This window comes from Bos mutus, chromosome X, assembly GCF_027580195.1.
Source record: "Bos mutus isolate GX-2022 chromosome X, NWIPB_WYAK_1.1, whole genome shotgun sequence".
Taxonomy (NCBI): Eukaryota; Metazoa; Chordata; class Mammalia; order Artiodactyla; family Bovidae; genus Bos; species Bos mutus.
Window position 1 is genome coordinate 82,319,319 of NC_091646.1, and position 12,783 is coordinate 82,332,101.

The following is a 12,783-nucleotide window of genomic DNA, read 5'->3' on the forward strand; positions in this document are numbered from 1 at the left end:
CATTTCTTTCTGTGAGAAATGAGCTCAGGAGCCAACACGGCCCTAAGTTACATATCCATAGTAACCCTTTTCTCATGTTTCACCAAATTATTTCTCCTCCCACTTGGGAGACTGAATGAGTCACTAATAGAGATAGGTAGAAATTTTCTTCCATAATATTTTTGAGAGGCACAATTCCTTTTTCTTGTTCAGGAACATAGAGAGAGGCAGAGGATAGATCCTATCATAACTTTGGACATTTCTGTCCATATTGCCAACATCCAAGACAAACAGGGCTTGGTTATCCCTTTTTGGGGAGACCAGTAGGATCTTAGGAATGTCCTGCTCCCACTTGCCTAAGACTGGTGAGCAATTTTACTTTTGCTCCAGAAGGCACTGAAATAAGTCAGAATAGAACAGTAATTAAACTAATTCTAAAGCTACATACACCCCTGGCTGAAAATTCACTACTTTATTCTCAATTTATAATTATGTCCAACCACATTATCTGACACAGCTTATAAAGATTATACAATAAGCCCCAAAGATAGCATTAAAATACTCCAAATAACACAATGTCAACAACATAATGAAAATGCCTTAATTTGAACTGTATGAAAGCCATACCAGTTATTAAACTCCAAGGGAAAAATGAATGCCCCAAATGAAATTTCTTTTTTTTTTTTTTAATCCAAAAGAATTAAAGTCCAAAATCCTGCCTTCCCAAATTTCTTGTTTTTCTGATGTCAACCATACAGATCTCACAAAGATGTCTTGACAGATAATGCGGTTCCTTCAGCAGCTGTAGCCTGGACTGTCTTCCTTTTGATTTGGTGTAGTTCCTTTAGAACTTCAGGAGTTGAATTAATCTAACCCCACAATTGCATGTTTAAGAGTCCATGGGGTCAACAGGGCATAAGATCTTCACAGAATCAGCATCACATCTCCAAAATTAGAAGGCACACTAACCCTCAGCCTCTAAAACAGATACTCAAACACATTTATGTCTCTGGGACTTAGTACATAGGGTAATACAGAGGTAATACAATGTGCAACCCACATTGTAGTTGTCATCAAATATCTAAGGAGAGACTTAGTGACAGCAAAAGGAAAGAAAATAGACAGAGAATACATGGGAAAAGAGAGTATCTTCCTGGTTTCATCCTCAGCAGTATGTGGTCTCTCTGTGCCAGTAGTCTTGACTCTATGACCTGTGAACTTTAATTGGGAAGATACTACACAAGTGGTTGATTGTACCATCATGAGTCCCAACGCCACATCTGTGGAAGTCCATGGCCTGGCTGTTAGTGCTAATGGAGATTCTCTTAGAAACCCAATGAGAACACATTGGTTTTGACTGGGTGCTTCTCTCCAAAACTTTGCATATTTTTCAACCTTTCCAAAGTTGACTTTCCCTAATGCCTTTAATAGTGGAAGATACAAGGCCCATTCCATTACTCATTTTTTTGCTGAAATAGGGTTCACCCTTATCTGCATATGAGTTTCTTAGGCCCAGCCAAAAAACAGGATAAAGCTGAAAAAACACACTAACAAATATCTATTAGATTTCTATCTACTAATGCCAGCGTTTAAAACATTAAAGCACTTAGAATATGACTGTCTTTTGATCATCTAGTATATGTTTCATAGTCCTGCTAGGACACCATAATAAATGAGCTTACCAATTCCTACAAGGAAGCAAAGTCTATTTTCAGTCTTTTTAGTTCTAGCAAGTGCCTTTCCCACCTCATATGCTAGGACTCAGAAGTCTTCTAAGAATCTAATGAAAATGTAATCTAAACATTTTCAAAGCATGCCTTCTAGCATGGGAAAGAAATCTGTATCTCAGCCTGATTCCAGTTTTTTGTTCATTTTAAGGTCCTGAACAGATCTGCCAACCATGCTAAACCTAGCCTTTACCCTGTGACTGAGGACTCTAGCTAGAGCCTGACATAATGCTTCCTTGGGCTGGCAAAGCCCAATTGTGTTAAATTCTGTCTGCACAGCCTATGTCTGTAAAAACCCACTCCATGTCTGTCGGTACAAGCCAGAGCTATTGTAGACAACAAAAATCCTAATGCCATGATTTCTCCAGTTGCATTTGGTTCCTAAATGCTTACCCCTTAACAATTTTGTAAGATTTCTCAGCCTATGCACTAAAATACAAAATAACTGCCCTCTTGATTTTGAACCAAGTTGAACAATAAGTACAAGAATAAGACTTTCAGTACAGTTGGAATTTAAAATGCAACTTGGATGGAAGACCAACATGAGCCTCTCATTCCTTTCCCAAATTAGACATTTGAAGTCACCTAAGGGGTGGGTTGAAGTTGCCAACATACTTAGCCAGCCATATTGAATATCTCAGGAAGCTTCACACTTCAGTGAAGATTGTCTAAATGACCAAAAGAATGAGGCAAGAAGTCTTCAGTTACCTTTAGTCTATTAACACCACCCAAGGTAAAAATATGGGCCAATGAATGTCAGACTTTACCCTTCTAATTAGATAAGTCAATCATTCTAATGTGGGGAGGAACACATAAAAAGTTAGAGGTAAGGGCAGAAGGATTCTTCAAAACATGTCTGGGAGGGTGGAAGTTTTAATTTTTTGCCAGGAAAATATGTGAAAAAGAGGAGAAGATGGTTCTTACAAATTGTAAAGCAATCAAGACTTTTTGTGTGTTCAGATTCTACAATCTGTCTCACATATTTGGCAAATTTCAAAATGACCTCTAAGATGTTTTTACCAAATCATAGACATAGATATGGAAATCATCATCAAATTTGATGAAGTACAAGAGGGTTTTGCTTCCACCTGATGAATGACCATGCCAATTCTCTTGGAGCCATCCTCCTTGGCATATTCCACTTGTTTGCCTAATAGGCTGTCTATGACTTCTCCTGGCTCCCTCTCTGTGAGAGGAGAATCATTGGAATCTGGAAGGATGTGTAGGTCACCATCTTTATAATCATCTAAGAGCTGGTACATATATAATCCAGGATCTTTCTCATAGGTAATGTAAAACCACGTATTCATGACAGGTGCCTGAGCTAAGACCATCCCCCTCCATTCATTTTTGGAACCTTCCTCTGTCTCAAAAATATGTTCCACTGCTTTGCCAATCATAATTTCCATTAAGTGTGTATCACTGATTCTAGATGATGCAACTCTATTAGGAAGGACTTCAAGTGATGACAGTCTTTCATCTCTGTGAAGTTCCAATCCATAAACACAGTCAAATCCATCATATTTTATGATACAGAGAGGGATTTACAGGTATCTGATCCAGAATGGTTCGCTTCCACTCTCTTTGAGGTTCATCTCCGTCTTTCCATCCATGCCGAATTCTGCAGCCCACGATATTCCTTGGAGGGTGGGAGATGGGTCTGCTCCTATGCTTCTTGTGTGCAGCTTTTCTCTTCATCATGATAACAGACACACTGGCATGCCCTGAGCCTGTCCTGGACCGCTGCCCAGAAGCCGTTTTTGCGAGCGGGGTCTTCATGCCTGCGCGGAGCAGAGTAACAAAGCAGCCCAATAAAGGAAATCAAGAAAAAATAAATTCAATGCATGACATGGTGAACTTTATCTCCTAAAGAGTGCACTCCATGCACACACGCCCAGACGCCCGTTTTCCTCTAAAGCTAGGCAGAAAAGCTGGAAATCCCCTGCACCGTGCGTGCAAGCAGTAACCTTCCTCCCTAGCTAGTTCCAGCTACGCTAGTGCTATGGAGTTCTGGTTGTAGTCAGAGAAATAGAGGGCACCCCTTTATTCCTCCCGCCCTGCGTCCAACACTGTCCAGGCCAGAGGGCAGAGACTCCCCCAAGCAGGGGATAGCGGGCCTCGAGTGCCCAAATCGGACACCTCGCTGCTGCCCCCGCTGGGAGGCTGTGTCAAAGGAGGACCAGCAGACGGCGAGTTAGGTGCTTGCAAGAGCTAGGAGGGAGGATCTTTAGGCGAGGAGCGTATCAAGTGGGCTGCTGGATAGGCGGACAGGACGGCGGCAATGTCTCCGTAACTCTACTTGGGGGGCGCCTTCCGCTCCCTCTCGGTGGCAGCGGCGGCCCCTCTGCCACATCGGATTCCCACCAGTCACTGCAGCCGCCAGTCTCCTCCCTCTTTTCCGTAGAGCTCAGCTTCCTGCCAGGAGAGAGGCCTCTCCTTCCCGTCCAGCACCTCGCCCTCCCCTACCCGCAATTCTCCATCCACCACTGCCTTGGGCGTGGGAGTAGTTCTTTGGTTCCTTGCCCCGCCCCTTTCCAAAATCTGGACCGGCCTGCCCAACAAATCCCCTCTCCAACCGCCTAGCGCCGCTTCTTCAGTTCTGGGCTCCCAGATTCCCAAACCCCATCCGTAACTCCATCTCTGTACTCCTGCCGCATCTGCTTTCCATCCTCCAGGAATTTGCCCTTTCCTTTCCCCCTGCCATTCTGGAGTTACTCTTTATTAAGGAAACCTGCCTTTTCCTGTCACTTAAGGGAGTTTGAGGTTGGAGGAGAGAAATGCACAAGTGCTCAGTCTGCCATCTTGATTCAGTATCTCGGTAATTTTTACTGACTGGTAGTCAATGAAGCAGATATATTTTCTGGATATATTTTCTTGATATATCCAGATATATTACTGGATTTATTGAGGATAATATTTTTTTCTTTTTCACCGATTACAGAGAAATTGTATGGAAAATGTGGGCACGGTATACAACCTAGCAAATCGACAGGAAGAAAGTAATCAACTATAAATCCATCTCGTATGCACCAAGGCTTATAGCAAAATATTAACACTTTCCATTGTCTTTATAAAATAAACTCTTACAAAGCTGGGATACTTTTGCATACGCTTTTTCATGGGGTGTCCTTTTCCATATAAAATGAGTATTTAATGAGTTTACTAGATATTGTCTGAAATGTTTTGTACTGGCTTCACTAAAATTAGCATAAGGACATTTTCACAGTTTAACCATTCTCTACAATTATGTAAAGTTTAAAAATAAAATAAAATTTAAAAAATTTAAAAAAGTACTTATAAAATTATACTTGCATGCTTATAAAATTATAAAATTTATACTTATAAAATTATACATGTATACCTGTGGTGGATTCATTTTGATATTTGGCAAAACTAATACAATTATGTAAAGTTTAAAAATAAAATAAAATTAGAAAAAAATTATACTCGATTATTCTCTTTAACAGAATAATAAAGACACAAACTTACAATCAAAACAATTATTACAATTATAACAAGTAGTATTTCAACACTGTTACATCTTAAGCCTATGGAGAAAGACTTATTTAAGCAATGTTCAACCATTTTTGTTTTCATTACAGCAGTGGTAGTGGGTGTGAAGTAGTATTTCACTGTTGTTTAATTTGCATTTCGCTAAGGACTAATGTTCAAATGACTGCACAATTGCACTCATTTCACGTACTAGCAAGGTCATACTCAAAATCCTCCAAGCTAGGCTTCAACAGTACATGAACCAAGAACTTACAGATGTACAAGCTGGATTTAGAAAATGTAGAGAAACCAGAGATCAAATTGCCAAAATTCATTGGATCATAGAAGAAGCAAAAGAATTCCAGAAAATATATATGCTTCACTGACTATGCTAAAGCCTTTGACTGTGTGGATCACAACAAACTGTGGAAAATTCTTCAAGAGATGAGAATACCAGACCATCTTACCTGCCTTCTGAGAAACCTGTATGCAGGTCAAGAAGCAACAGTTAGAACCAGACATAGAACAACAGACTCTGTTTCCAAATCAGAAAAGGAGTACATCAAGGCTATATATTGTCACCCTGCTTATTTAACTTATATGCAGAGTACATCATAAGAAGTGCCAAGCTGGATGAAGCATAAACTGGAATCAAGATTGCCAGGAGAATTATCCTTCAATTAAAAACTTAAGAAATATTTAGAAAAGCATAATATTCTCTAGGTCCATCCTAGTGGCTGCAAATGGTAGAATTTCATTATTTTTTCATGGTTGAGTAATATTCCATTGCGCAAATTACAGAAGACCTAAATGGACATTTCTCTAACGAAGATATACAGATAAAAAAGAGGCACATGAAAAGATGCCCAAAATCACTAATTATCCAACAAATGGAAATCAAACTGAAATAATATATTACCTCATGTCAATCAGAAGGGCCATTATGAAAAAGTTTACAAACAATAAATGCTGGAGAGGGTGTGGAGAAAATGGAACCCTCCTGCAGTATTGGTGGATTGTAAATTGGCACAGCCATTATGGAGAACAGTATGGGGATTTCTTAAAAAGCTAAAAATGGAGCTACTATTCTTTCACAAAACATATTTTCTTGAGTATAATTACATCTATTTTCATCAGAGATATTGCCATGTAATTTTTTTGGTGGTGTCTTTTCCTGGTTATATCATCAAGGGAACACTGGCCCATAGAATGAGTTTGGAAGCATTCCTTTCTCTTCAATTTTTAAAAACATATTAAGAAGGATAAGCATCATTAACAAACTGAAAGATAAAGACCATATGATCGTCTCAATAGAAACAGAGAAATTCAACACCCATTTATGATAAAAAAAACTATCCAGAAAATTGGCATAGAAGGAACCTACCTCAACATAATAAAGGCCATAGACAACAAACCCACAGAAAACATTCTTAACAGTGAAAAACTGAAAGCATTTCCTCTAAGATCAGGAACAAGACAAGTGTGCCACTCTTGCCACTATTATTCAGGTAATCAGAGGAGAAAAAGTAATAAAAGGAATCCATACTGGAAAAGAAGAAGTAAATATCTTACTCTTTGCAAATTACATGATACTATACATTGTGTTGACTATACATTGCTGTTGTTCAGTTGCTCAGTCATGTCCAACTCTTTGTGACCCCCATGGACTGCAGCATGACAGGTTTCCCTGTCCTTCCCTATCCCTCGGAGATTGCCCAAACTCATGTCGATTGAGTCGATGAAGCCATCCAACCATCTCACCCTTTGTCACTCCCATCTCCTCCTGCCCTCAATCTTTCCCAGCATCAGGGTCTTTTCCAGTGAGTTGGCTCTTCACGTCAGGTGGCCAAATTATTGGACCTTTAGCATCAGTCCTTCCAATGAATATTCAGGGTTGATTTCCTTTAGGATTGGCTGGCTTAATCTCCTTGCAGTCAAAGGAACTCTTGAGTCTTCTCCAACACCACAGTTCAAAAGCATCAATTCTTTGGTGCTCAGTGATGTCTCTACTTTTTATTATTTTGTCTAGGTTTGTCATAGCTTTTCTTCCCAGGAGCTAGCATTCTTTAATTTCATGGCTGTAGTCACCATCCACTGTGATTATAGAGCCCAAGAAAATAAAGTCTATCACTGTTTCCATTTTTTCCGCATCTATTTGCCATGAAGTTATGGTACTAGGTGCCATGATCTTAGTAATTTGAATGTTGAGTTTTAAGCCAGTTTTTTCTCTCTTCTCTTTCAGCTTCCTCAAGAGGCTCTTTAGTTCCTCTTCACTTTCTGCCATTAGGGTGTTGTCATCTGCATATCTGAGGTTATCTCCCAGTAATGTTGATTCCTGCTTTTGAGTCATCCAGCCCGACATTTCACATGATATACTCTGCATATCAGCTAAATAAGCAGGGTGACAATATACAGCCTTGATATACTCCTTTCCTAATTTTGAACCAGTTTTTGTCCAGTTCTATTGTTGCTTCTTGACCTGCATACAGGATTCTCAGCAGGCAGGAAAGGTGGTCTGGTATTCCCATCCCTTTAAGAACTTTCCATAGTTTGTTGTGATCCACACAGTCAAAGGCTTTAGTGTAGGTTTTAGTATAGTCAATGAAGCAGATGTAGATGTTTTAGATGCCACCAGAAAATTACTAGGGCTAATCAATGAATACAATAATGTTTTAGGATACATAATTAATACATAAGAGTCTCTTATTTCCCTATACACTAACAATGAAAAATCAGAAAGAGAAATTAAAGAAACAATCCCCTTCAACATTAGAGTGAAAAGAAAAACATACAAAGGAATAAAGCTACCTAAAGAGACAGAAGACAAGTATGCAGAAACTATAAGACACTGATGAAAGAAATCAAAGATGACAAAGACAGACGGAGAGATATACGTTGTTCTTGGATTGGAAGAGTCAATATTGTCAAATGACTATATTGCGAAAAGGAATCTACAAATTCAATGCAATCTCTAGCAAACTATTAATGGTATTTTTTACACAACTGGAACAAAACATTTTAAAATTTGTATGGAAACACAAAAGACACTGAAAAATCAAAGCAATCTTGAGATAGAAGAATTGAGCTGGAGGAATCAACTTTTCTGACTTCAGATTATACTACAAAGCTACAGTCATCAAGCAAGTATGGCACTGGCACAAAAATAGAAATACAGATCAGTGAAATATGATAGAAAGCCCAGAGATAAGCCCACACACCTATGAGTACCTTTGACAAAGAAGGCAAGAATATACAATGGAGAAAAAGCAACCTCTTCAATAAGTGATGCTGGAAAAATGGGGCACCTACATGTAGAAGAATGAGAGTAGAATGCTTTTTAACATCACATACAAGAATAAACTCAAAATGTGAATAAAAAAACTTAAATGTTAAGGCCATGAACTATAAAATTCTTAGAGGATAAAATAGAGAGTACATTCTTTGACATAAATCACAGTGAGATCCTCATTGACCTGCCTCCTAGAGGAAGGGAAATAAAACCAAAAGAAATAGGACCTAATTAACCTTAAAATATTTGCACAGCCAAACAATAAACAAGATTAAAAGACAACTCTTGGAATGGAGAAAATAATTGCAAAGGAAATGACTGACAAAGGATTACTCTCTAAAATATATAAACAACTCATAGAATGTAATAGTAGAAAAACAAGCAACCCAATCAAAAATTGGGCAGTGAAAATTTGTTCAAGATGGCAGAGTAGAAGTCTTCATCTCCTGTGAGAGCACAGAAGTCACAACAAGCTGTCAAACAACCATGGAAAAGAGGACACTGGAAGCCACCAGAAAAAGATACCCCACATCCAAAGACAAAGAAGAAGCCTCAATGAGATGATAGGAGGGGTGCAATCACAATAAAAACAAATCCTGTATTTGCCAGGTGGGCAAACCACAAACTGGAGTACAGTAATATCAAATAAGTTCTCCCATTGTTATGAACATTCTGAGCCCCATGTCATGCTTACTAGCCTGGGATCTGGCAAGGGGGCTGGGAATCCAAAGGGAATCTGACTTTGAAGGCCAATGGGATTTGCTTACCAGACTTCCATAGGACTGGGGAAAACAGACTGCACTCTTGGAGGTCACAAACAAAATCTTGCACCCATCAAGACCCAGAGAAAAGTAACAATGACCCCACAGGAGACTGAACCAGATCTGTTAAAGTTGGAGGGTCTCCTGCGGAGACATGGTTTGGCAGTGGCTCAAAGCAGGGACAGGGACAATGGTAGCAACAGTCTTGGGAGGTGTTCATTGGTGTAAGCTCTCTTGGAATCCACCATTAACTCTACTGTAGACCTCGTAGACCTCAGAGTTGGGTTGCCTCAGACCAATCAACTAACACAACCCCACTCACCAGCAGATATTTTAATTAAAATTTTAGTGAGCATGGCCCTGCCCACCAGAGCAAGGCCTAGTTTTTCCCACCACCAATCCCTCCCATCAGGAAGCTTATACAAGCCTCTTAGCCTCATCTACAAGAGGCCACATGGAAGAAAAAGAACCACAATCCCACAGTGGCTAGAATAAAAATCACATGAAAGAAATTTAATCAGAATGAAAATGCAGAGTGTTATCTCCCAGATAAAGGGACAAAATAAAACCCCAGAAAAGCAACTAAATGAAGCAGAGATAGGCAAACTTCCAGAAAAAGAACTCAGAGTAATGACTGTGAAGATGATCCAGGGCCTCAGAAAAAGAATGGATGGGATATAAGAAATGTTTATCAAAAACCTAGAAGAAGTAAAGAACAGAGACGAAAAATATACTATAAGGAATCAATAGCAGAATAACTGAGGAATAAAAACGGGTAAGTGACCTGGAAGACGTGTGTACGTGCTTAGTCACTCCAGTCGTGTCCAACTCTCTGCAACCCCATGGATCATGGCCCACCAGGCTCCTCTGTTCACAGGATTCTCCAGGCAAGAATACTGGAGTGGGTTGCCATTTCTTTCTCCAGTGAGAAAGTATGAAGTGAGTGAATTGAAGTCACTCAGTCGTGTCTGACTCTTTGTGACCCCATGCACTGTAGCCTACCAGGCTCCTCCATCCATGGGATTTTCCAGGGAAGAATACTGGAGCGGGTTGCCATTTCCTTCTCCAGACCTGGAAGACAGAATGATGGAAATCGTTGCTGCAGAAGATAGTATAGAAAGAGAATGAAAAAAAAAAAAAAAAAGAATACAGCCTAAGAGAACTCTGTGACATTAAATGCACCAACATTCCCATTATAGGGGTCCCAAAAGCAGAAGAGAGAGACAGAGAAAAGACCTGAGAAAATATTTGAAGAGAGAATAGCTGAAGACTTCTCTAATATGGGATAGGAAGGGCTTTTAGGGTAGCTCAGCTGGTAAAGAATTCTCCTGCAATGCAGGAGATGCCAGATCATTTCCTGGGTCAGGAAGTTCCCCTGGAGAATGGATAGGCTACCCACTCTAGTATTCTTGGGCTTCCCTGGTGGCTCATATGGTAAAGAATCAGCCTGAAATGCAGGAGACCTGTGTTCGATACTTGGGTTGGGATGATCCCATGGAGGAGAGCATGGGAACCCACTCCAGTATTCTTGCCTAAAGAATTCCCATGGACAGAGGAACCTGGCAGGCTACAGTCCATGGGGTCACAAAGAGTCACACATAACTGAGCAACTAAGCACAGCACAATATGGGAAAGGAAATAGTCAATCAAGTCCAGGAAGCTTACAGAGTCCTAGGCAGGATAAACCCAAGGAGGAACACAATGTGACACATAGAAATCAAACTGAAGAAAATTAGACATAGATAAAATACTAAAAGCAACAAGGGAAAATGACAAACAGCATACACGGAAATTCTCATCAGATTATCAGCTGATTTCTCAACAGAGACTCTACAAGCCAAAAGGGAATGTCATGTTATATTTAAAGTGATGAAAGGGAAGAACCTACAATCAAGAATAGTGTACCCAGCAGGACTCTCATTCAGATTTGATGGAGGAATCAAAAGCTTTCCAGAAATGCAGAAGTTAAGAGAATTCAGCACCATCAAACCAGTTTTACAACAAATGATAAAGAAATTCTCTTGACAGGAAACACAAGAGAAGGAAAAGATCTACACAAAATAAATCCAAAACAATTAAGAAAATGGTAATAGGATCATACATATCAATAATTACCTTAAATGTAAGTGGATTAAATGCACCAACTAAAAGACATAGACTGGGCAGATACAAAAACAAGACCAGTATATATACTGTTTACAAGAGAACCACCTCAGACCTAGGGATACTTACAGACTGTCCATTGACAGACTAATGGATAAGGAAGTTGTGGTACATATACACAATGGAATATTACTCTGTAAAAAGGAATGCATTTGAGTCAGTTCTAGTTAGGTGGATGAACCTAGAGCCTATTATACAGTGTGATTTAAGTCAGAAAGAGAAAGACAAATACAGTATATTAACACATATAATATGGAATTTAGAAATGGTGGTACCAACGATCCTAAGTATAGGGCAGCAAAGGAGAGACAGATGTAAGGAACAAACTTTTGGACTCAGTGGGAGGAGAGGGTGATATGACTTGAGAGAACAGCATTGAAACATATATGCTACCATATGTAAAACAGATAACCAGTGAGAGTTTCATGTATGATACAGGGCACCCAAAGCCAGTGCTCTGTGATAACCTGGAGGGATAGGTTGCAGAGGAAGGTGGGAGGGGAGGTTCAGGATGGAGGGGACACATGTATACCTATGACTGATTCATACTGATGTATAACAAAAACCATCACAATATTGTAAAGTAACTATCTTCCAATTAAAATAAATAAGTGAATTAAAAAAAATGACATAGACTTGCTGGCAGATGAATATATGTGCATGTATTCACTTCCACTTACCATATCACTCTATTTAATGCCCCAAATTGTATGTAACTATCTTATACTGTTAGTTTAATCATGTTTCCTTTATGGCATGCAATTGTAATTATCTTTTATTTTTGACTGGCTATTGATTGTGAAAACTAACTTTTTTTTTTTTTACTTTTGTAATTAAGTAACTGTTATTCACATAACACCAGTGAATCATGATTGTATGTGCTCAGTCAGTCTTTGTGGTCTCATGGATTGTAACCCGTCAGGTTCCTCTGTCCACACAATTTTCCAGGTAAGAACGCTTGAGTGGGGTGCCATTTCCTACTCCAGGGGATCTTCTCTACCCAGGGGTTGAACCCACAACTCTTTTGTCTCCTGAATTGGAAGGTGGATTCTTTACCACTAGCACCACCTGGAAAGCCTTTGGTCAACAGTAAATAATAGAATTGTATATCACTAAAATTATCATTTAATAGTGAGATAGTCAAATCCTGGGCAGATTGATAAGAAGTCCAGGTGTCCCCAAGGAGAGAGGGGTCTGGAATTCCCAAGCAGGAAGAAAAGACAAACTTTTTTTGTCCATTTACATTCCTTAAGATTATATAACAATAATGTATCCTGCTTGAGGATAGTCTCTGGAAAAAACCTTCTTGCTAATCCTGTTATCTTAAGGTGTAAATTATGGGAGTAGGTCTAGTGAGGTCTTTCAACCTCCA

At 39.4% G+C, this 12,783-nt stretch overlaps 1 protein-coding gene across 1 annotated transcript; it reads right to left on the reverse strand.

The window, feature by feature from the left end:
- Nucleotides 1–2,711: 2,711 nt before the first annotated feature.
- On the reverse strand, nt 2,712–3,485 carry SPIN3 (spindlin family member 3). The gene is given in 3 exon segments (XM_014478085.2): nt 2,712–2,776; nt 2,779–3,236; nt 3,238–3,485. Coding segments are annotated over 3 exon segments (771 nt in total).
- Nucleotides 3,486–12,783: the final 9,298 nt, after the last annotated feature.